Source organism: Gorilla gorilla, chromosome 4, assembly GCF_029281585.2.
Source record: "Gorilla gorilla gorilla isolate KB3781 chromosome 4, NHGRI_mGorGor1-v2.1_pri, whole genome shotgun sequence".
Taxonomy (NCBI): Eukaryota; Metazoa; Chordata; class Mammalia; order Primates; family Hominidae; genus Gorilla; species Gorilla gorilla.
This window is the reverse complement of record NC_073228.2, coordinates 80,714,680-80,739,275: the sequence shown is the minus strand read 5'-3', so window position 1 is coordinate 80,739,275 and position 24,596 is coordinate 80,714,680. Positions and strand designations below refer to the sequence as shown.

Genomic DNA, 24,596 nt, shown 5'->3' with positions numbered 1-24,596 from the left:
TTTGTCAGCAGTTACAAAATGCAAATGGACTTTGCCTTCCTGGATTCAGAAAGCTGGTGGAGTGGACAGAACTAATTTCATGGTTTATTCTTCACACATTTGACTTTTGACTTCAGATCATAGGTTTTCATTTTTCAGCTTCAGCTATTTTGTTATGGGGAAATAAGATGTTTAGGCCAGGCACGGTGGCTCACTCCTGTAATCCCAACACTTTGGGAGGCTGAGGCAGATGGATTGCCTGAGTTTAGGAGTTCAAGACCAGCTGGTCGACATGGGGAAACCCTGTCTCTACTAAAAATACAAAAAAAATTAGCTAGGCGTGGTGAGGCACGCCTGCAATCCCAGCTACTCAGGAGGCTGAGGCAGGAGAATCACTTGAACCTGGGAGACGGAGGGTGCAGTGAGCTGAGATTGTGCCACTGCACTCCAGCCTGGGCAACAGAGTGAGACTCTGTCTCAAAAAAAAAAAAAAAGTTTATAACTCCCTCACTCAGAATGAGTGGGGAAGGCGATGGCAAATAGTTGGCTTTTCTCACAAAGGGAATCAGGATGAACTTTATGAGGACCAGGATAAATGGATGGTTTCAGAAGGAATATAGTAGAAGCTGGACTCTGAATCTGTCCACTTGGGAAACCATACAGCCCAGGAAAAGAATGAAAAACAAGAGGCCCGCAAACTATAGAACTGACGAGATGAGGAAACATCAGAAACTCAACAATCAAATTACTTGTAAGGTGGCCAGGATCAACCCAACCTGGTAGAATCGGTGAAAGAGATGAACCTCTACCTAACTTAATCACAGGGGGCGGGAAACGGCACCTCTAACAAAGAAAGGGGGACGTTACTAGTAAACACAATCATTTTTAAAAATCCTAAGAGACTACTTTGCACAACTTTTTCCAAGGAAATCTAAAAACGTGGAATAAACAGATAATTTTCTAGGGAAATAATTGATCAGTATGTACCCTAGAAAAGATAGAAGGTCTAAATAACTGATTTCCTGGTAAGAAATAAGAGAAAGCTTTTTTTTTTTTTTTTTTTTTGACGGAGTCTCCCTCTGTCGCCCAGGCTGGAGTGCAGTGGCATGATCTCAGCTCACTGCAAGCTCTGCCTCCCGGGTTCACGCCATTCTCCTGCCTCAGCCTCCCAAGTAGCTGGGACTACAGGCGCCCGCCACCACGCTCGGCTAATTTTTTGTATTTTTGGTAGAGATGGGGTTTCACCGTGTTAGCCAGGATGGTCTCGATCTCCTGACCTTGTGATCCGCCCGCCTCGGCCTCCCAAAGTGCTGGGATTACAGCCATAAGCCACCACGCCCGGCCGAGAAAGCTATTTTAAAATGTCAAAAAGCACAATCCCAGAAGGTTCCAAAGGATAATTTTATAAAATCTTCAAAACATAGGGAATTGCAAACATAGATAAAACAGAAAATTTCAGAGCACAGGAAAAGGAAAACTTTGCATTCTGTTTATGAAGCAAATATAACATTGGTGCCAAAATCTGACAAAGTTTGCACATAAAAAAGAAAGAAAATCACAGATCACTCTTATGTATTAATATGAATTTAAAAATCCAAAATAAAATGTTATTAGACATAGGCTGGGCACGGTGGCTCATGCCTGTAATCCCAGTACTTTGGGAGGCCGAGGTGGGTAGATCACGAGGTCAGGAGATCGAGACCATCCTGGCTAACATGGTGAAACCCTGTCTCTACTAAAAAATACAAAAAATTAGCCGGGCGTGGTGGCACGCACCTGTAGTCCCAGCTACTCAGGAGGCTGAGGCAGGAGAATGGCGTGAACCCAGGAGGCGGAGCTTGCAGTGAGCTGAGATTGAGCCACTGCACTCCAGCCTGGGCGACAGAGCGAGACTCCGTCTCAGACAAAAAAAAAATGTTATTAGACAGAATTTAGCAGCACATTGAAAAGAATATATTTGGGTGAAATATAAAAGTGAATATAGGCCAGGCGCGGTGGCTCATGCCTGTAATACCAACACTTTGGGAGACTGAGGCAAAAGGATCACTTGAGCCCAGGAGTTCAAGACCAGCCTGGGAAACATGGCGAAACCCCATCTCTACAAAAAATAAAATTTAGCTGGGCATGGTGGTGTGCACCTGTAGTCCTAGCTACTCAAGAAGCTGAGGTGGGAGGATCACTTGAGCCTGAGAGGTTGAGGCTGCAGTGAGCCATGATTGCATCACTCCACTCCAGCCTGGGTGACAGTGAGACCCTGTCTAAAAAAAAGTGAATATAATATCTCAGGTGGAAAAAGCAAGGTGCAGAACATCATATAGAGAATGCTGCATGTGAAATGATAGAATATTGAAAGGAAAATTAAGAATATACATTTGTATTTGCTTATATTTTCATAGACACTAGACAAACATGGAACGTGCTAGGAATTGTTACCTGGAGGAGGCAGGGCTGGTACTGGGGCAAACTGGAAGGGCATTGCAGTAAGATTTTGCTTACTATCTTGTTCATATTGTTCCATTTTTTGACCATGTGCATGTTACCTATTCAAAAAATAAAATTTGAATAAAATAATTATATTTCTGTCCTTTTTGGTGAGGAGGAAGTGATCATCTTGTTCAGTGCTGGATTTCTTTTCTTTTCTTTTTTTTTTTTGAGATGGAGTTTCGCTCTTGTTGCCCAGGCTGGAGTGCAATGGCACGATCTCGGCTCATCGCAATCTCCGCCTCCTGGTTTCAAGTGATTCTCCTGCCTCAGCCTCCCGAGTAGCTGGGATTACAGGCATGCACCACCACACCTGCTAATTTTGTAGTTTTAGAAGAGGTGGGAGTTCTCCATGTTGGTCAGGCTGGTCTCGAACTCACCACCTCAGGTGATCTGCCTGCCTTGGCCTCCCAAAGTGCAGGGATTACAGGCATGAGCCACCACTCCTGGGCCAGTGCTGGATTTCTTATTTAGTAATTAAACAAGTATTTATTGGGAGACAGTCTTCTAGGTTCTAGTTTAGAGTGACCAAACTCACTCCAAGGGTGTTGTGAATTTCCTGCTTCCCCAGGTCAGGGCAGCATTTTTCTCATCTCCCTTCACATGCAGAGGTTAGAATCCAAGTCTTTAGCTTTAGGGGTTCCATTTCTAGGAACCAAGGATAATTCTGCAGAATACATCTATGGCCTTTACCAACCTTCGTTCCATAGAGGGAACTTAATTTTTACTCTGTAGTGCTTCACTCAGGCTTACTAAGAGACACAGTCAGACTTGGCCTGTGGCATCATCTTAAAAGAAGGATGATCATAGCATCCAAACTTGCCGGGATGATAGGTGCGTGCCACTGTGCCCAGCCAAACTTCTTTTCGGCTGATGGGGAACGGGGGAGGGATGTCACCAAATCCCTTGATTTGTCTACACTGACCAAATGGACTATGTGGTAACCCCTCTTTATCCTTGGTTTTGCTTTCCAAAGTTTAGTCACCTGCAGTCAATTTTGGTCTGAAAATCTTTTTTTTTTTTTTTTTTTTTGAGATGGACTCTCGCTCTGTCGCCCAGGCTGGAGTGCAGTGGCATGATCTCAGCTCACTGCAAGCTCTGCCTCCCAGGTTCACGCCATTCTCCTGTCTCAGCCTCCCCAGCAGCTGGGACTACAGGCGCCCGCCACCACGCCCGGCTAATTTTTTTGTATTTTTAATAGAGACGGGGTTTCACCATGTTAGCCAGGATGGTCTCGATCTCCTGACCTTGTGATCTGCCCGCCTCGGCCTCCCAAAGTGCTGGAATTACAGTCGTGAGCCACCGTGCCTAAAAATCTTAAGTGGAAAATTCCAGAAATAAACAATTCATAAGTTTTCAATTGCGTGCTGTTATGAGTATTAGGAGGAAATCTCACGTCCCGCCTGGGACATGAAATCATCCCTTTGTCCAACATCTCCACGCTGTGTGTGCTTTCCATCTGCTAGTTATTTCAGATCGACTGTTTTGGTATCACAGTGCTAGTAATCCCAAAGCACAAAAGTAGTGATGCTGGCATGTGGTTATGGCCTACTTTATTACTACTGTTGTTACTCTCTTACTGTGCCCAAATTATGAATTAACATTATCATAGGTATGTGTGTATAAGGAAAACACAATGTATTTAGGGTTCAGTCCTCTCTGCGATTTCAGGCATCCACTGGGGGACTTGAAACATATCTCTTGAAGACAAGGGTGTCGTGCTGCATATTTTTTCTAAAAGCTGTGAGATACAACATGCAGTTAGTTTCCTCTATGGACCCAGCAACAGGTGAACCGTCCCTGACTAGGCTGCTGGCCTCAATGCATGTGCATGTCTGTAATATGCAGAAAGCTATATACTTTTTTTTTTTAAGACAGTCTCGCTCTGTCATCCAGGCTGAAGTGCAGTGATGAGATCTCAGCTCACTGCAACCTCTGCCTCCCGGGTTCAAGCGATTCTTCTGCCTCAGCCTCCTGAGTAGCTGGGATTACAGGTACCCACCACCAGGCCTGGCTAATTTTATATTTTTAGTAGATACGGGGTTTCACCATGTTGGCCAGGCTGGTCTCAAACTCCTGACCTCAGGTGATCCTCCCGCCTCAGCCTCCCAAAGTGCTGAGATTACAGGCATGAGCCACTGCGCCTAGCCAGAAAGCTATATACTTCTTTCTCCACTTTGTCTCCTAATCACCACATGCTTTATTTTCCTAACAGAGACATCATTAATCTGGTGGCTCAGGTGGTTCCAATTTATGCTGTTTCCCACCTCTTTGAAGCTCTTGCTGTAAGTATTATGTAGTAGTCCCCTAAGCACTGTTATGATCTTCTGATGGTGGTAAATTTCAGCTGAGAGGAGGGGCCAGCGTAGGTAGGAAGATTGAATATTGTTATCACATTTCGTTTAGAAGGATACTGTCACCTTACCATGGATTTTAGCATCAGAGTCCCACAGAATATGAAGTGCTCGGGAGATGGGAGTGTTTCAAGATCGCCGGATGTGTTCACAGTGATGGAATGCTCTCTGCCTGCAGTGCACGAGCGGTGGCGTTCTGAGGGGGAGTGGAAATCAGAAGGTTGGAGCCATTGTGAATACCATTGGGTACTATGTGGTTGGCCTCCCCATCGGGATCGCGCTGATGTTTGCAACTACACTTGGAGTGATGGGTAAGCTCTAACCTCTGCAGGCAGGGCTTAGCTGCTTACCAGCCCAGGAAATGACCGTCGGAGCACACAGGTCTTTGACTGAGGCTCACCTCTGAAACTTGGGAGCTTGCCCACGTCCATTCTGTGTCTTGTCAGAGAGCGTAGGGGGCGTTCAGGAGGTGACCTCCAGCTCTAGCCAGGGCCCCAAGGCTATGTGGTCCTGCCCCTCACACCCCTGCGGGCGATCTTCCACGCTGACACACTTGAGCACAGATGCCCTTTCTACTAACCTCCTATCCTGAGTCATTCAGCCCTCACTTCTCTAAAGGAGGCAACAGCAGGGACCGCTGAAGAAGCATTTGGAAGCATCCCCTTAGCGTGTTTCGTGCTGTTCTTTAGAGACAGCATGTGAGCCCCTGAGGGTGACTCTGCAGGGCCAGGGCCATCGTAGGCGGTCTGTCCTGCGTGCATGGGGTGCTGCAGGGTCTGCACTCACGGTGGCACTCTGCATCCTAGAGCAGTGCCCCGTGTGCTCGCCAAGCAGCATGGCTGGATCCTTGGAGGGCAATGGGTGGCCAGTGCCCTTCTCATCACCCTCATCGCACTCCGCAGCCTCCACCTCCCTCCTTGTGCAGCCTTAGCTCTGTGCCCCCACAGAGCTCCCCCAAGGCCATACACGTGGTCGGTGTGAACAGCACAGAAGGAAGGGGGTGGACTTGAGCACCTTCCCACATTTGGAAGAAAAAACTTAATCCACAGCATCTGAAATTACCAGAGCTAATCTTTTTAAAAAGTACGGAAATAAATGACTGGCCAGCTTTGATTTCTAAAATAATAATTTGGAACATATTGGCAGTTAATACATGATGATATGAAAACCTGGACATTTATCTTTGGGGTGAGTAGTGACTGACTTAAAGCGTGGCTTGTTTTGATTCATCTGTACTTGGCAGGCTCAGAGGTGGTGAGAAGTCAACTGATACCTACAGGGAACTTCCAGTTCAGTATGTTCCTTTATGTGGCACATTTTTCTCAAGTTCAATAATATTTTAATTAAAAATACAGGAGTTGTTCAAAGAATAGTATTGCCAATGCAAAGTTCATTGGGCTTGCATGATAGTGCAGAAAATTATTTAGCTGAGTTTCTGGTGTGATTCATATTTTGGATTTGCCAATTGCCTAGCTAATGCAAATATTATAGAAATCTAATTTATTTTTATTTTTAAAGTAATGTATTTTATGTAACACAATATGTCTAAAATTATTGCAACGTGCAATCAGTATAAAATATTAAGGAAATAATTTAAATTCTCTATATTATATCTTTTAAACTTTAAATTGACAAATTATAGTTGTATACATTTATGGGGTACAGTGTGGTGTTTTGATATATGTATAAAATGTGGAATGATTAAATTAAGCTAATTAACATACTTATCACCACCTATTTTTTATGGTGAGACATTTGAAATTTACTTAGTTAATTCAAAATGTGCAGTACATTGACTACAGTCACCCTGGTGTGCAATTGATCTCAAAACTTATTCTTCCTGTCTATCAGAAATTTTGTACCTTAACAACTCCCTGTTCCCATGCCCTCCCCTCCTTGCCACCAGTCCCTGGTAACCATCATTCTACTCTCTACTTCTATGAGTTCAACTTTTTTAGAAGAGGAGTCTACTTTATTCTCCTGTTTCATTTTTTACAGATGGGGTCTTGCTATGTTGCCCAGGCTGGTCTCAAACTCCTTGACTCAAGTGATCCTCCCACCTTGGCCTCCCAAGTATCTGGGATTACAGGCATGAGGAACCTGCTTTGAAATATAAATCCATCTATATCCCAAGTGCTGTCCTTGGCTCACCTATTCATTTAACAGAATATATCTAGGCCAGGCACAGTGGCTCATGCCTGTAATTCCAGCACTTTGGGAGGCTGAGGTGGGTGGTTCACTTGAGGTTAAGAGTTCGAGACCAACCTGGGCAACTTGGCGAAACCCCGTCTCTACTAAAAATACAAAAATTAGCCAGGTGTGGTGGTGTGCGCCTGTAGTTCCAGCTACTTGGGAGGCTGAGGCACAAGAATTGCTTGAACCCGGGAGGCGGAGGCTGCAGTGAGCAAGATGGCACCACTGCACTCCAGCCTGGGCGACAGAGTGAGACTCTACCTTAAAAAAAAAAGCGTAACTAACTGTGCAAAGTAGAAGAGGAAGTTGAGAATCACTGAAAAGAAATGGTGGGGGCCCTGGGGATGTGAGGGCTCTATGAGAAGCCTATAGTCAATCCCCCCCACCCACCTATTAGAAGAAATTGTGGTACGAATTGGTTTTGAGTATTGTGTCTCCTGGCATGGTATGCAGTATACCTATACAAGGTGTCTAGGAGAGCATCAGAATTCTGCAGGTTCTCAGAAGCAACCTCAGGAAATCATAATGACCCTCAGAATCCCTGGGAGACGTTTTAAATATGTAAATTCCTGGGCCTTGCCCATGAGATCTAATAATCATCCCACTTTGGGCTCCTAGGTTGGGTCAAATAGAAATCTTTTAAATGATGTATGCTAAAATTATTGGAAATCTAATTCATAACTTTCAAATTATAGCTGGAGTTAGCTGGTTATTTCCTGTTTAAGGTGGTTCGGGTGAGCTTGTAGTTTCTATGTACTGAGAACACTGGATTTGAAAGAGAAAGCCAGTAGCTTGCTTTTACTAATTTTTTATAGGACTAGCAGGTGGCACCAACTATACTATTCTAAGAGCAGGCTAGGCTGGGCGTAGTGACTCATACCTATAATCCTAGTGCTTTGGAAGCCAAGGCAGGAGGATCACTTGACTCTACGAGTTGGAGGCTGTAGTGAGCTGTGGTCATGCCACTGCTCTCCAGCCTGGGCAACAGAGCAAGACCCTGACTCTAAAAAGCAAACAAACAAACAAAAGGGCAGGCCGATCATACCTGAAAAATGTGATTGGTACCAAGAAACAGAGCTGTAAAACCTGTACCGAATCCATGAACCAGGAACCCAGACTAGCCACCTTAACCCTTACATAGATCTGGACAGCTGTGGAAATAAACCAGGACCAACCAAGCAAGACAAGCAAAGTCTGTGTATTCTCAGCAAGGGTGTTGGCTGCCACCACTTGCTTTTGGGCAGAGACTCAAAGGCAGGCAAAGGAGTGGGAAAGCGTCACAGTGGATAAAAGGGGAGACTGCAGGTGTGTCCTGAGTGGGGATTGTTGATCTGGGGGGTGCTGGAGGTGGCTGACTAGAAATGGGCCTCCCATGTGATTGGTTAGGGGGATGTATTTTACTTTCTCTGGTTGGTCGTAAGTTGGAAGTGCAGACCAAAATTAGGGAAGCTGTCAGCTGCTAATCAAGTCCTGGCCATCTGGAGCCAATCGTTACAGAAGTTACTGGTTAACTTCTTGGATTGTTACCAAAGGCGGCGATCTTGCTTCCTGCAAGTCTGATTTAGGGAAGGCTGGCTTCCTGGGTTTATTGTAGATGGGGTGGGGTTTCTTGGGCAGGGTGCTGCAGGTTGTGAGGCAGAGGTCTGTTTTTATTACGGTCAGGACTTTGTCTCTTGGTTATTGTTGGAGCTTTTGGTTCTGCCATTAGTTTACTGTTGACCAAAAAACCGTCCTCACCTGGGGTCTCCCTCTGTGCCCTGTGTGGTGCCTTGAGATTCACAGGGCTTTTCCCGCCATCCATTCCCACCTGGCCTGCCTTTGGTGTTCTCCAGTCATCTGTAGGTGCCCAGCCCTGCTCTGGAAGCTTCTAGCAAAGTCTGTGTCAGAAGCAAGTTAAGGTCCAAGGTCTGGCAGGAACTCTGAGGGAGAGAACATTAGTAATTTATATGGCTAGTGATGTCTGCTTTTTTTTTTTTTAATGTGAGTCCCCTTTTTTGAGGAAACCAGGGCAGAAGTAGTTGGTCCTGGGAAATTTTAATTTCCTTATAACTGGCATTTTTCTTAATATTCAAGCATTATAATCAGTAAGGCCAAAAATATCCTCTGAATATTTGTTCCGAAATCCTGAACCAAAAGAGATGGCCCTTTTGGGGGTGGCCTCAAGGAGTACTGGGCTTTCCAGAACCTTCTGGAACCTTCTGGAAGCCTGAGGAGGAGCAGGATAGAGGTCTCTGGCCCACTGTGGGCTCCACCTCAGCCATGAAAGCAGATATTCAGTATGGCTGACAGAAGTGATATAGGCAAAACATACTCCCCAGGGGCAGCTGGTTTTCTATGGAATTAACCTCTATTAAATATTTCTATTTCTAGGTCTGTGGTCAGGGATCATCATCTGTACAGTCTTTCAAGCTGTGTGTTTTCTAGGCTTTATTATTCAGCTAAATTGGAAAAAAGCCTGTCAGCAGGTAACTATGTTCATTCTGTCCCGGTAAAGGTTCCTCTCCTAGAAAAACAGGATCTGATCTGGCTCTCCCTTTTTTCTTTTGGAAAGTTCTTTTCTCATTTTCTTTATTCTTATCTCATGAATACTATTGTTCTTATTGTTTTAACTAGACAGTTCAGATGTGAAGGGCCAGATGATCCTGGCTTTATCTATTCCCAGAAAAACAGGGGACTCCTTTCTTCCTTGTCTCCCATGCCAGGCTGTCACCCTTGTGCAGGAAAATCCAATTTCAGGATAATAATTAGAACTGGAGAGAAATGTGGGATGCATCAAAGTCATCCTGATGTTGTTTTTATGGTCTCCAAATGTTTTGTTAAGATACTTATGTGCATCCTTCCCTTCAACTTTCTAGGGTCAGTGTGAGGTCTAGAAATAGGTGGTAGAAAAACGAGATGAGTCGAGGTACAGTGGCTTATGCCTGTAGTCCCAGCTATTCAGGAGGCTGAGGCAGGAGGATCGCTTGAGCCCTAGAGTTCGAGGCTGCAGTCATCTGTGATCACTGCACTCCAGCCTGAGTGATGGAGCGAGACCCTGTCTCTACAAATAAAAATTTTTAAAAAAGAAAGAGATAAAGTAAAAAGGGAGAGTTCTAAATGATTTTGGTCCCTCTCTTGTCCCTGTCTCCCTCACCCTGTACTGTTCCCATCCCACCTTCCCTCTCATGGACCCCATTTCAGCCTTTTCTGTTTTCTTTTTCTTAAGAGACAGGCTCTCACTCTGTCACCCAGGCTGGACTATAGTGGCAGGATCACATCTCGCTGGAGTCTCAACCTCCTGGGCTCAAGTGATCCTCCTGTCAGCCTCCCAAGTAGTTGGGAATACAGACATGCACCACCATGCCTGGCTGGGTTTTTTTTGTTGTTGTTATTTTTTTGTTTTTAATTTTTTGATTGAGATGGGATCTTGCTGTGTTGCGCAGGCTGGCCTTGAATTCCTGGGCTCAAGCAATCCTCTCTCCTCAGCCCCCCAAAGTGCTGGGATTACAGGTGTGAGCACTGAGCCTGGCCCCATTTCAATCTTTATGAAAGATGACCTGTGAATGAGAGGAACTTCAGCTATACATGCCAATTAAGGAAAATGGCTTGGCTCTTCCTAAACTAGGTGGTCAAATAAAATACCATATTAACACTATTGTGAAGCCTGATGGACTGAGTTTCATTTTCCAGGCTCAGGTACACGCCAATTTGAAAGTAAACAACGTGCCTCGGAGTGGGAATTCTGCTCTCCCTCAGGATCCGCTTCACCCAGGTAAGATATGACTCCCTCAGCCCTTGGACAGGCCTGTCTAGGTAGGACTGGAGGGGCTGTTAGTGAGACACAGCTAGATTTGCTGCTATGAGCTCTCATTTAAATAGGGCAATAATGTTTCAGAAACACATGATAAAGTCAAGTAACACCCAATTCAAGGTAAACTGACTTCAAGTTTATTTGCTTTAATTCCACACATTAGTAAACCGCTATAGATGACTGAAAGGTCCCCAGTTCCTCCCCTAATTTCTGCAAGCACTTTGCAGGCATTTCTAACACTTGGAAATACTGTGCTTCTACCATAGCTTAGAAACTGACATTTGTTTGTTTTAATGGGGTCCCTGCTGTTCATCAGGCAGACACTTGTGGGCTTTAAACAGGTCGTTCCTTGGACCTTTGCTTCTGATGCACATCGTGCAAATGTGGTTACGGTTTTCTTCAGTCAGTTGAGTAATCCCCCCGATTCCTGGCCCCTTAGGCAGTTAGCCACCCACTCTCAGTAACCCTTGCTCCTTTATAATTTAAACCCTTTGACTTCATAGAATGGCTGATACTCAGTCAGTGGTCAGTTGTGTTGTTTCTGCCAATTTTCATTCATGTTGTCTAGGCTCCTGTGCTGTGTGTCTGGTTATCTTTGATTTTAATTTATTTTTAAATTAATTTTTTAAAATTAAAGAAAAACTTTTTTTTTTTTTTAATAGAAAGAGGGTCTTGCCCTGTTGCCCAGGATGGTGTGCAGTGTAGCTCACTGCAGCCTCTACATCTTGGGCTCAAGCGATCCTCCTGCCTTGGCCTCCCAAAGCAGTGGGATTACAGGCGTGAGCCACCACACCTGGCCTGGTTATCTTTGATTATGTTCCAGACTTTATATTTGAAAATTGTTCATAGAAGTAACTTGAGCCTGAAAGAATGTTGTCTATTTATCTTCAGAGAGGATTTTCTTTTGCTTCTGTTGGACACTGAGGGTGACCAGCAGTCTAGGGCAATCTTGGAAATGGAGCTTTCTGGAGCACCCAGGCAAACTGAAATTGTGCTGCAGCCAGTGTGAGGCTTGGTTTACTTCTTCTGGTTCATGCTTTTTTTTTTTTTAAAGGAGTCTCACCCTATCGCCCAGGCTGGAGTGCAATGGCGCGATCTCAGCTCACTGCAACCTCCGCCTCCCGGGTTCAAGCGATTCTCCTGCCTCAGCTTCCCAAGTAGCTGGGATTATAGGCGCCTGCCACCATACCTGGCTAATTTTTGTATTTTTAGTGGATATGGAGTTTCACCACGTTGGTCAGGCTGGTCTCGAACTCCTGACCACAAGTGATCCACCCTCCTCGGCCCCCCAAAGTGCTGGGATTACAGGTGTGAGCCACCACACCCGGACTGGTTCATCCTTAAGTCTTGGATGCAGCCCTTTGGGGTTCTAACCTCAAGTACAGAGAGATTTGCCAGGGCCTGATTCTTGGTAGGTACCCAAGTCCCCAAAGCCCTGCTCAGCGTCTCAGTCATGTGATCTGGATGTAGGTCTCTCTGACCTGCATACTCTCATCTCTCTGATCTGAATGAACTCTCCGATGTGAAGCAGCCCCAGAGGCTGGGCAGCCCCTCTGGGTTTCCTTCGTCCCCTGGATCTTGCCCTGGTGACTCTTCATTACATTGTTTGCATTCTGATGCCTTCAAGATGATATTTAATTTGTTTTATTGAGGTTCTATAATGATCTTCAGGGAAGGGTTGGTGGATGTTTTCTACCATCTTGCCAATTTCCCTGATTTGTGAAATCCACATAATAGCACTTATCCCTGTTGTTGTTTTTGAGTCTCACTCTGTCGCCCAGGCTGGAGTGCAGTGGCTCGTTTTCACTGCAACCTCTATCTCCCAGGTTTAAGTGATTCTCCTGCCTCAGCCTCCTGAGTAGCTGGGATTACAGGCGTGTGCGGTGGTGCACCACCACACCCTGCTAATGTTTGTATTTTTAGCAGAGACGGGGTTTCACCATGTTGGCCAGACTTTTCTTGAACTCCTGACCTCAAGTGATTCGCCTGGCTCGGCCTCCCAAAGTACTGGGATTACAGGCGTGAGCCACCACACCCGGCCTAACAATGGCACTTACTTTTATACTACCGCTGTTGGGGTTGAGAAGCACCCAGAACTGCCTGACTAGGGAAAGCATTTTGTTAAGTGTGAGCTGGTATGATTCTGTTCAAAATGATTTTCTTTTTCTCCCTCCCTCCCTCCCTCCCTTTTTCTCTCTTTCTCTCTTTTTCTGTCACCCAGGCTGGAGTGCAGTGGTGCGATCAAGGTTCACTGCAGCCTTGACCTCCTGGGCTCAAGCAATCTGCCTGTCTCAGCCTTCCAAAGTGCTGGGATTAGAGGCATCAGCCACTGCACCCGGACCAAAATGATTTTCTTTCAGAACTCTGAGGATATTGCTACATTCCTAACATTCATCCACTTATGCTCATTAGGAAGATGGGATGGCCAAGCTTATTCTCTCGCCATTATGTAATATGCCTTCATTTTTCTCTTCAGAAGCTTTTAGGACATTTTCTTATTCTTATTCCTTTTTTTTTTTTTTTTTTTTTTTGAGATAGGGTCTTGTTCTATCACCCAGGCTGGAGTGCAGTGGTGCAATTATAGCTCACTGCAGTCTCAAACTCCTAGGCTCAAACAGTCCTCCCATTTTAGCCTCCTGAGTAGCTGGGATTACAGGTGTGCGCCACTATGCTCAGCTAACTCTTTAATATTTTTGTAGAGACCAGGTCTTGCTTTGCAGCCCAGGTTGGTCTTGAACTTCTGGATTCAAGCAATCCTCCTGCTTTAGCCTCTCAAAGTGTTGGGATTACAGGTGTGAACCACCACGCCTGGCCTATTACTCTTACTGTTCTGAAGTGTCTTGAGACTAAGTCTAGGTGTGAGTCATTATCTGCTTGAAACTGTTGGGGTGAAGGAGAAGCTTTCCCGTTGCCCTCCAATGGTTCACTGAAAAATCAACTTATAATAAGGCCGATGAATAAGAGAAAAGGCATACAAATGTATTTAACCATGCACAAGGGAAGAATCACAGTCGTTACCCAACATCCCCGTGAGGCCCAACACTCATATAACCAACTTTCAGAGGGGAGAGAGGAGATAGGGCATTTGGTGCTTCTGTTGAGGGATAGTAAATGAGTACTAGGGAAAATGATTGAATATTTTGCAGAATGAATGGATTGGGGGCAGGGTGGACAGACTGGTTCCCTTTGGAAGTTGAATGAACCTGAGAGACTGGCATTATTTTGTAAAAGGTTTGGCAATTGTTCTTCTTGGTGGGTTTGTCTGGCTTTTATGTAGATGGGAAAAAGTCTCTTTCAAGGCCTGTTGATCTCTAAAGAGTTTTTAATTTAAAATACTCATTATACCAGGGAGCCATATCTTGGGGTAAAATTCTCTGCAATCCTTCAATACTTAGTAGGCCCTTGGATGTGAACGGTCACATCTTTCTCCCATTCTGTGAATAGCCTCGTATTCTTTCTTCCTTCCTTTTTTTTTTTTTTTTTTTTTTTGACACTGTGTCTCTCTGTCACTCAGGCTGGACTGCAGTAGCACAATCATAGCTAACTGCACCTCGATATCCTGGGCTCAAGTGATCCTCCCACCTCAGTCTCCCAAGTAGTTGGGACTATAGGCATGCGCCATCAGGCCCAGCAAAGTTTTTGTTTGTAGAGATGAGGTATCACTATGTTGCCCAGGCTGGTCTTGAACTCCTGGGCTCAAGGGATTCTCCCACCTCAGCCTCCCAAAGTGTTGGAATTATGGGCGTGAGCCATCGCACCCAGACTTGAATTATTTCTTAGGTTGTTTCTCCTTGTGTTTTGTTCTGAAATGCTTATTAGATGGGTGTTGGCTCCTTGAAAATTTCCCCTGTGAATCCTTTTTTTTTTTTTTTTTCCTTGGAGTGGAGTTTTGCTCTTGTTGCCCAGGCTAGAGTGCAATGGCACCATCTTGGCTCACCCAAACCTCTGCCTCCTGGGTTCAAGCGATTCTCCTGCCTCACTGCCTCAGCCTCCTGAGTAGCTGGGATTACAAGCATGTGCCACCATGTCCGGCTAATTTTGTATTTTTAGTAGAGACGGGGTTTCTCCATATTGGTCAGGCTGGTCTCTAACTCCCAACCTCAGGTGATCTGCCTGCCTCAGCCTCCCAAAGTGCTGGGATTACAGGCATGAGCCACCGCGCCTGGCTTCCCTGTGAATTTTAATGGAGAGGGCTACCTTATTTCTCTAGCTCCTGGGAGAGTGCTCCCTGGAGCACCCAAGCCAGCGCTGGTAGGATCATCGGTGTTCGTGAAGGAGTGAGTGGAGGGGCACTCTGCGATAGGATTTCTTTTATTTATTCACTGTAGCAATAGTGTCCTGAATTAACTTTCTCTCCACTATTAGCACATATTCCTTTTATACATAGCCCTTTATAAAAATGAAAAAAAAAATCCCTTTTAAGCTGCTAAGTTCCTTTTTCCTCCCAGGGTGCCCTGAAAACCTTGAAGGAATTTTAACGAACGATGTTGGAAAGACAGGCGAGACTCAGTCAGATCAGCAGATGCGCCAAGAAGAACCTTTGCCGGAACATCCACAGGACGGCGCTAAATTGTCCAGGAAACAGCTGGTGCTGCGGCGAGGGCTTCTGCTCCTGGGGGTCTTCTTAATCTTGCTGGTGGGGATTTTAGTGAGATTCTATGTCAGAATTCAGTGACGTGGCAGGAAAGAAAGTCAGGTCAAGTGATGTTTTTGAGCTTACACACAATTCACAGGCCCACCAGTGACAATTTACTTTGAGTTAATGTCATTCAGGTTAGCCCATGGATTTTGAGGGCTGGGAATGCAAAGACACATTTTTCTATAAAAAGAAAAAGCAACTAAGGTTAAAAGCTATATTGTGGCCCAAGACACTGTCTGAAAGATGACATGAGTAGTAATTCACCACTATCTGAACCAAGCAAGGATCAATGTGCTGACTGCATTGGCCAATGGCTTTGATACTTCTGCTGTTTTGTTAGACACAAACCCATAAACTAAGTGCTTAAGAATTCATACTGCTTGAATTATGTAAAATATATTTTACAGTATATCTTTCCTTGGGCCTTAGATTACTATTCACTGGGCAAATGGTATTTGTTTTTGTTTTAATTTTTTTTTTAATAGACGGAAGTCTTGCTCTGTCATGCAGGCTGGAGTGCGGTGGTGCGATCATAGCTCACTGCAGCCTCGAACTCTTGGGCTTCAAGCAATCCTCCTGTGTCAGCCACCAGAGTAGCTGAGACTACAGGGGTATGCCACCATGCCCAGCTGGCATTTGTTAATCTTCATTTGAGGTCTAGATCTAGGCACTGTGGACACTGAAAAACAGTTGGGAAATCTTTCGAGCTGTGGAAATCCAAACAAGGACTGATAATTCCTGGTAGGGGTGTGTGCGTGACCTACTGCAGCCTCAACCTCCTGGGCTCAAGTGATCCTCCCAGCTCAGCCTCCTGAGTAGCTGAGACCACAGGCGTGTGCCACCACGCCTAGCTAATTTTTTATATCAGGGTCTACCCTTTGTTTCCCAGGCTGGTCTTGAATTCCTGGAATCAAGCAATCCTTCCACCTTGCCCTCCCAAAGTGTTGGGATTATAGGCATGAGCCACCACGACTGGCCAGAGGACAAAATTTTAATAAAGGTCTTAGCTTAAGCAGTAATCCTACTTCCTTAAGCCTTCCTGGGGTGCGGTACACACCGTTAATTCAGCAACCCTCAGTACATACTAAGTATGCTCAGTGCTGTGAAAGTGGATTACACCAAATTAAGTCATTCTTATCACACCCAATCAAAAGTCAAGAAGCCAGGGATAAAAGCACCTCAGGCACATAACATTAATCTAGGAATGTAATTCTCTGCACATCCAGCTGGTGAAACTGCGTGCTGTAAGCTGGGACCAGCTTTATCCATAACTGCTGAGATAACTTGCTGAAGCTCTAGGAATAATTTTGCCTGCCCGGTTGCTCACCAGTTGTAGCTTGCCAGCTCCCAGCACCCTTCCTGGTGCCAATAAACTCTCAAAGAGCAATACTGACATTTCTTTTGATAAAACCTCCAGCCTTCTCTGTGTTGTTCCGACATACCGAGGACCAACTGGTCTACATGGATGCCCTGAACATGCAATTCTTTCTTCCAAAATAAAACATTATTGAGATTTTGCCTCTACATTTTTGACTTAGTGCTAGGATGGATATAATGCTCTAGGCATGGCCTTTTCCTGAAATAACAAAATCAGAAAAGTTACCTACTTTGAGTAAAAAACACCCAACTGCTGATTTTGGTTGGGGCCACCTTAAGGTATCTCTACCCTCAGTGCCTTGTTCTTGGGGCCACGAGGCCCATTCTCCAGGAAGGCAGATAAAGGCTTGCACTGTGGCCCTCGGGGTTGGGCCTGGGGGCAGGGGGCAGACACCGCAGAGGCCCCTCCCCAGCTCCTCGTCAGGAACCCTCGAGCCCTGTCTCCATTCCCCTCCCACAGGACCCCCTGCCCTTCCCCTTGCCAGGTAGGGCAGGGACCCCCTGGGGATAAGAGGAGGTTCTTTCAACCACCAGCCACAAATAGCCGCCGGCCAGGAGGCCACCCCGGGCGGGCCGCCAGGAGCAGGGAGGCTGGGGTCCCTGCGAGGCAGGACCCCTCCTCTCCCGGAAACACCTGAACCCGCAGCAAGCCCAGGCCTGGAGAAGCACGCCAGAAAGCGCCGGACGTGTGCTCCGCGGGAGGATGGAATCACCAGCTCAGTCCTGTCTGCCCACCCTCTAGGCATTTTGCTCTTCCAACCTGACCTACAAACTCTCCTGATAAAAACCCGTGTCATCCAAAAGCACACGAGGGATCCTCTCACGCAGGGACCCCTTCCCCGAGCCCCCTTCATAAGCCCCCAAGGGCCCTCCCGGTCCCCTCCCCCAGGGTTCTGAGGGCGGCGACCATTGCCCTGGGCGTCTGGAGCGGGTCCAGGACGGGGAGGGGCGGGGCTGGGTGGGATCGGGCCGCCCCCCTCACCCCCCCACCGCGCTGCGGTCCCGCGCCCGCGCCGCCGCCAGCCGCTCCCGGCCTCCGCATGGAGGCCCCTGCGGCCGCCGACGCCCCGGTCCCCGCCGAGCTCCCCGCCGCCGCCAAGGACCGGCCCCCATAGCGGCTCCGGGCCCTCGGATGGCGTGACGGTTTGTGGGGCCTGCGGGGTGCGCTGCCCCCGGACCTGCCGGGGGAGGCGGCTGAGCTGGCGGCGCTCGCGGGCCCAGTGGTGAGTGCGGCGTCCTCACGCCCAGCCCGACGCCTCCGGAGCGGCCGCCGCGCAGGGTTGGGCGCGGGCTTCCAGGAGGGAGGGCGGCTGTGAACGCGCCTTGCTTTCCGCGCCTCCGCAGTTTCTTGCGCAGTTGATGATCTTTCTCATCAGCCTCGTCAGCTCCATTTTCTGTGGACATCTGGGCAAGGTCGAGCTGGACGCTGTCACGCTCGCCGTCACGTTGGGTGCCTGATTTCGCCCCTGTAGGAGCCGACGGGCGGCCAAGGCTTAGGATTTGAGCGGTGTCCCCAGGCGCTGTGGCTCACGACTGTAATCCCAGCGCTTTGGGAGGCCCAGGTGGGAGGATCGCTTGAGCTCAGGAGTTCGAGACCTGCCTGGGCAGCATAGCAAGACCCCCGTCTCTACTAAAAATACAAAAATTATCCCGGCGTGGTGGCACCGCCTATGGTCCCAGCTACTCGGGAGACTGAAGCAGGAGGATTGCTTAAGCCCAGCAGATCGAGGCTGCAGTGAGCTGAGACCGCACCACTGCACCCCAGCCTTGGCAACAGAGCAAGACCCTGTCTCAAAAACAAACACACAGGGCGGGGCGCGGTGGCTAACGCCTGTAATCCCAGCCAGCACTTTGGGAGGCCGAGGTAGGCGGATCACCTGAGGTCAGGAGTTTGAGACCAGCCTGGCCAACATGGGAAAACGCCGTCTCTACTAAAAATACAAAAATTAGCCGGGTGTGGTGGCACGGGCCTGTAATCCCAGCTACTTGGGAGGCTGAGGCACGAGAACCGCTTGAACCCAGGGGCCTGAGGTTGCAGTGAGCCGGAATTGTGCCACTGCACTCCCGCCTGGGTAACAGAAGGAGACTCCGTCTCAAAAAAAAAAAAAAAAGGAAAGAAAAAAAAATCAATTTGAATTGTATCATGTCTTATGCATCTTCCTTTACAGGTCTGCGACTGACCTGTGGCTTACCATTACCTGATTAGATTTGGAAGGAGCTCGTGTCAATACTTAGAAAAGTGTAAAACTGAAATAACTGCACTTTTTTCTATTATGAAATTAAATCAGGAGACTTTTAGGTAATTTAGGTTGTTTGCCATTAATTGGATTACACAGTACATTCAGCTCCCACCCTTTCACCCTTGTGGAAAAGCCTCTCCCATGGATTGAAATCACACCTCCTGGGACATCTCTTCCCTGGCTTTTGTTAGTGATGTGGAAAGTTGTTTCTTCCTGCATTTCATCCAGGCTTTCAGAGAAAGTGGAAAACACATCTGCTGGTGATGGTAGGCGGCTTTCCCTAGTCTCAGAAAATGTCCCCTCTGTCCCCGTGAGATGGGTACACACCCTAAGAACATGGAGGGCCACCGGAGCTTCTCATTCAGCTACATGGGAGCGAAGACCTTGCCAGGTGGAATCAGTCACACATTTTATTTACAGGTCTGTTATTTGGTGAACGTATTGGATTAAGGGACATTTTTGCTTCCTTTGAAAGTTTAGACTGGGACTCTAGGAAGAGGCACGAAGGCAGAGGAGATTCGTATACATGGCTGCTCCAGTGTCCCCACCGGGAAAGACGAGCTTGGCCTCTACCTTAACAGGATGATGATCTAAGACTGGCAGGGAAATTTCCTGCTGTGTCCCCGCAGGGCCCAGGATTGGGGTCCACCTTTTCTGATTACTGCTTGCCAACCATCACTGCCCCCAGGGTGCTCCCCGGGCTCACTTCTGGGCCATCGGTCACTCCTCCCTGTGGATGACATCTGATGGCCAGTCAGCCACCTTGTTCAAGAGGACCTCAGCATCTGGGTGTCCACTCTTCTCCTCTCCCCGCCTCTGCCATCATCCCTGGGGCTGTGGGCTCGACTCTGTGACCCACAGTCACAGCTTTCATTTTTGAAAGGGATCAAGACCATGTAATTGGCCGAAAATGTCCACACAGGTACAATGACCAGATAGCCACTTACTCTTAACCTAGGATTGGGAAACGGGGGACCTCACCTGGAGACTTTGGGGTCTTGTTTTAAGAGAAGTATGCGCTCGGTGTTGACCAAGTCAGCCCAGCAGGGAAAGCAGCACAGCATAAGGATGAGGACCCCTCTCTGAAGTATGATCCCCACGCGCTTGAGGTTCTTGACTCCAAAGGACTTGAGGAAACAAATGCGCCGCTAACAGCATATGCCGGGCAGGCCCAGGCTGGGGGCCCGCACCACAAGCAACCCCTCCCAGGGGTGCCCACCTGCCGCTGCCCAGGCAGCCCCATTTCCCACCATCTGCTCCCACCCTCCTCACCAACAGCTGACAGCATTGGGGGAACTTCTGAGCCAGGGATAACCAGTGAGCTAGCTGGCCCCTGTGGCATTTTACACGTGTCCTGGGACAATGTGTCCCTGCTCCCAGGAGCTGGGACTGTTAACATGGAGGGTAGAGGCAGCAGAAACTGAAGCTTAAAAGAGAGTTTTCAACATGGGAGGCAGACAGATGCTGCAGGAGAATGTGTGCCATGGTAGAAGGTGAAGTTGTGGGGGACTCTGAGGGCCAGGGATACCAGGGGAGGGTGCAGTGGAAGAAAAGCACACACTGTAGGCTGAGAAGGGCAGCTAGCAGGGTGGCAAGAACTTCGGGGGGTGGGAGGTCATGGAGGCCAAGGCAGTGCTCTAGAAAGCAGGGATGGCCAAGTGGATTAAGGACGGCCAAGTGCTCACCTGAGGATTTTGTCACAGGAGGCCAGGAAGAGGCCAGGCCCAGTGGGCTGGGCAGGAACAAACAAGGCATCAACAGGGGCTGAGTCGGGAGTGCAGGCCAGGCCCGAGTGCAAAGAACACCTTCAAGAAGCTTGGCTTGAAGGAGGCCAGCAGGGAAGGAGGGGTGGTGGTAAGGGAGGGCGATTTTAGGATATGGGAGACCAGACTGGAAGGAACAAAGGACAAAATGCCCTTGAGCAGGTGGCCCCAGAGGACAGCACTAGTCAAGCTGACTCTGTTGGGTTTTTTTGTTTTTGTTTTTGTTTTTTCCTGAGATGAAGTCTTGCTCTATTGCCTAGGCTGGAGTGCAGTGGCGAGATCTCAGCTCACTGCAACCTCTGCCTCCCAGATTCAAGCAATTCTCCCACCTCAACCTCCTGAGTAGCTGGGATTACAGGCGCCCACCACCGTGTCTGGCTAATTTTTGTATTTTTAGTAGAGACGGGGTTTTACCATGTTGGCCAAAATTGTCTTGACAACTTAGCTGAACTACCACTGCCCTTGGCCAAAGGCGGAAGAGCGCAGAGCCCCTTATCAGGAATGGGCTACAGAAATTCCTGTGGTTAGGCACGGCGTGGTGGCTCACGCCTGTAATCCCAGCACTTTGGGAGGCTGAGGCGGGCAGATCACCTGAAGTCAGGAGTTCAAGACTAACCTGACCAACATGGCGAAACCCCGTCTCTACTAAAAACACAAAAATTAGCCAGGCATGGTGGTGGGTGCCTGTAATCCCAACTACTTGGGAGGCTGAGGCAGGAGATCTCTTGAAACCAGGAGGTGGAGGTTGCAGTGAGATCTTCTAGGAAGATAATAGACTCATTTTTAAGATAACTGTGAAAACAAAATTTTTTACCTTTGGAAAAATGTTCATAGTATAAAAGGACTAACAAAAATGTGTTTTTTTTTTTAAATAAAGGAACATTTATTTATATTCCACCTTGTTCCACGAAGAATTTGAACCAGTTTACACAAATACTTCCCTAAAAGAAGGATAAATAAATAGCTGTTAGAATTGGGTCAAAGAAACATGGGTGGAAAAGCTGGGAGCCAGGGATGAGTTGGCATGGGATAGGCTGGAAACTGTGCTGAGGTTTTATGGAAGCCTTGATTTGGCGGAAGGGCGGGCCTGGGTACTGAGCCTCAGCCACATTCCCCTTGACCTTCAGAAGGCAGACACCATGACATGGAGCGTGGTGTTCTGGGCTGCTTGCCGCCAGAGACAGAGTAGCAATTTTTGTTCTATCTTTTATAAAGTTGTGTGTTGTAAGCGAGACGTCTAACGTCAGAGCTCAGTTTGATAAAAGCTTGTGACAGCAGAAGCTGCGGGGCCCAAGGCCATGGTCCTGCTTTACATGGGTAGACTGAGCCCTGGGGGAGAGTAACACATTTCTCATTTCTCTGTGTTGGGAATATTCAATATCTTCTTTTCTTTTATTTCTTTTTTTTTTTTTTTTTTGAGACAGGATCTTGCCCTGTCACCCAGGCTGGAGTGCAGTGGCGCAATCATAGCTCACTGCAGCCTCAAACCCCTGGGCTCAAGTGATCCTCCCACCTCAGCCTTCTAAGTAGCTACAACCACAGTTGTGTGCCACCAAGTCCAGCAAAATTTTTTTTTTTTTTTTTTGAGACAGAGTCTCGCTCTGTTACCCAGGCTGGAGTGCAGTGACTCACTGCAACCTCCATCTCCTGGGTTCAAACGATTCTCCTGCCTCAGCCTCCTGAGTAGCTGGGACTACAGGCATGTGCCACCACACCCAGCTAATTTTTGTATTTTTAGTAGAGACAGGGTTTCACTGTATTGGCCAGGCTGGTCTCGAAATCCTGACCTCAGGTGATCCACCTGCCTCAGCCTCCCAGAGTGCTGGGATTACAGGCGTGAGCCACCACACTCGGCCAATGTCCAGCTAATTTTTAAAATTTTTGTAGAGATGGGGTCTGGTCATGTTGCCCAGGCTTCAGTATCCTTCCAGCTATTTGAAGCTATCTTGTGATTGTTTCCTGCAGTCACCCTGCAGTATGGTGGAACACAGGAGCCTATTCCTTCTGCCTAACTGTAACTTTGTATCCTTTAACACATCTCTCCCTATCCGCCCCATCCCCCTACCCTCCTATGTGACATTTTTTTTTTTTTTTTTTTGAGACAGAGTCTTGCTCTGTTGCCCAGGCTAGAGTGCAGGGGCGCAGTCTTGGCTCACTGCAACCTCTGCCTCCCAGGTTCAAACAATTCTTATGCCTCAGCTTCCTGAGTAGCTGGGACTACAGGTGCATACCACCACTCCTGGCTAATTTTTGTATTTTCTAGAGATGGGGTTTTGCCATGTTGTCCGGGCTGCTCTTGAACTCCTGGCCTCAAGTGATCTGTCCACCTTGGCCTCCCAGAGTGCTGGGATTACAGGCATGAGCCGCCGTGCCCAGCTCTGTGTGACTTTTTAAAACACAAAACTTCATAAATTAGCATGCTTTACCTTTCTGTTTTCCTGGCAGTCCAAGGGGTTTGGGAGCTTTAGTCATGCCCCTCTGCCCTGGCTGGAATTCAGTGTTGCTGTGTGGGTATATCCTCATTGTGCCACAGCCCTCCTGGGGCACGGTTAGATGGAGACCCTGGTCTCATGGGGTCCCGCTGGGCAGTACATGTATGGCCTGTCAGTTATGTCGTGGGGCTGGAGTTTGTGTTCACCAGGCCAGAGTCGTGGTCAGTGAAGAAGCTAACTCACCTGGGGCTGCCATCACCAGTAACCGTGAGACGCAGGACGCAAATGAGGGTCTTTCAGCCCCTCGCCCTGCATGCCTCCTGCGCCCTACCTGCGGGCTCTCTATGTGCCCTTAATTGTCAGGGACTGGGTGAGGTCTGGTCAAGAGGGTGACACAACTAGTCCTGTTCCTCACTGGAGGACTAAAGCTTGGGATCTGGAGCCAGACTTCCCAGACTTAGGTCACCATCTGAGTAACTTGGGCAAGGGACATACACTTTGTGTAACTCAGGTTACCCAAAACAAAAAATGAGATGAGTGGTCCTAGCACTATGTACATGAGGGGCTTAGGACAGTGCCTGGCACATAGTATGTGCTCAATAAAAGTTTGCTGTTATTATTACTAAATGCACATCCTACTGGCAGATCGGGGCATCACCTTTAGATGTTAACCACAACTTAATTTTATTTATTTTTTATTTTTTTGAGACAGGGTCTCACTCTGTCACCCAGGCTAGAGTGCAATGGTATGATCTTGGCTTACTGCAAACCTTCACCTCCTGGGTTCAAGTGATTCTCCTGCTGCAGCCTCCCAAGTAACTGGGATTACAGGCGCCCGCCACCATGCCCGGCCAATTTTGTATTTTTAGTAGACATGGGGTTTCACCATGTTGGTCAGGCTGGTCTCAAACTCCTGGCCGCAAGTGATCTACCTGCCTCGGCCTCCCAAAGTGCTGAGATTACAGGCATGAGCCACCGCACCTGGCCCACAATTTAACCTTAAATATAGAAATTATAATGTGCTATACTGTTTAAGAAAAACTAGGTTTCATATTTCCCCAGTTGACACAAGGTGGTTATCATCCTTTAGTTAGAAGGTACATTTTTGTTCAGTAATCAATAAGGATAGATGTAGACACCCATTTGATCTAAAATACAGCATACATCTGTGAGTTGCCCTTTAGAGACAAGCTTGTTGAGGTTCCTCCATGAAGAGGGAGCTGTCTGATGCGACCCTGAACTGGCGTCGTCCCCTGAAGGTCTGCCACACCAGGTCTGTGGTTCTCTTGCAGGTGGTGAACGTTACTGGGATTGCAGTTGGCACTGGCTTAGCCTCAGCTTATGACAC

General features: G+C 47.6%; 1 protein-coding gene across 6 annotated transcripts in view; it reads left to right on the top strand.

Moving 5' to 3' along the window:
- Positions 1–16,949, top strand: part of LOC101129411 (multidrug and toxin extrusion protein 1) — a 44,815-nt gene extending 27,866 nt beyond the window's left edge. For 3 of the 6 annotated variants that reach the window (XM_019028502.4, XM_055385952.2, XM_055385953.2), the window contains 5 exons: positions 4,676–4,745; positions 4,993–5,125; positions 9,378–9,472; positions 10,677–10,758; positions 15,246–16,949. In XM_019028502.4, the coding sequence (XP_018884047.1) occupies positions 4,676–4,745; positions 4,993–5,125; positions 9,378–9,472; positions 10,677–10,758; positions 15,246–15,472 (607 nt within the window). In that variant the 3' untranslated portion in view covers positions 15,473–16,949. Of the gene's footprint in view, positions 1–4,675; positions 4,746–4,992; positions 5,126–9,377; positions 9,473–10,676; positions 10,763–15,245 lie in introns of those variants that run through there. The other 3 variants (XM_019028505.3, XM_019028504.4, XM_019028507.3) reach the window with 3 other exon arrangements.
- The last annotated feature ends 7,647 nt before the right edge of the window (positions 16,950–24,596 follow it).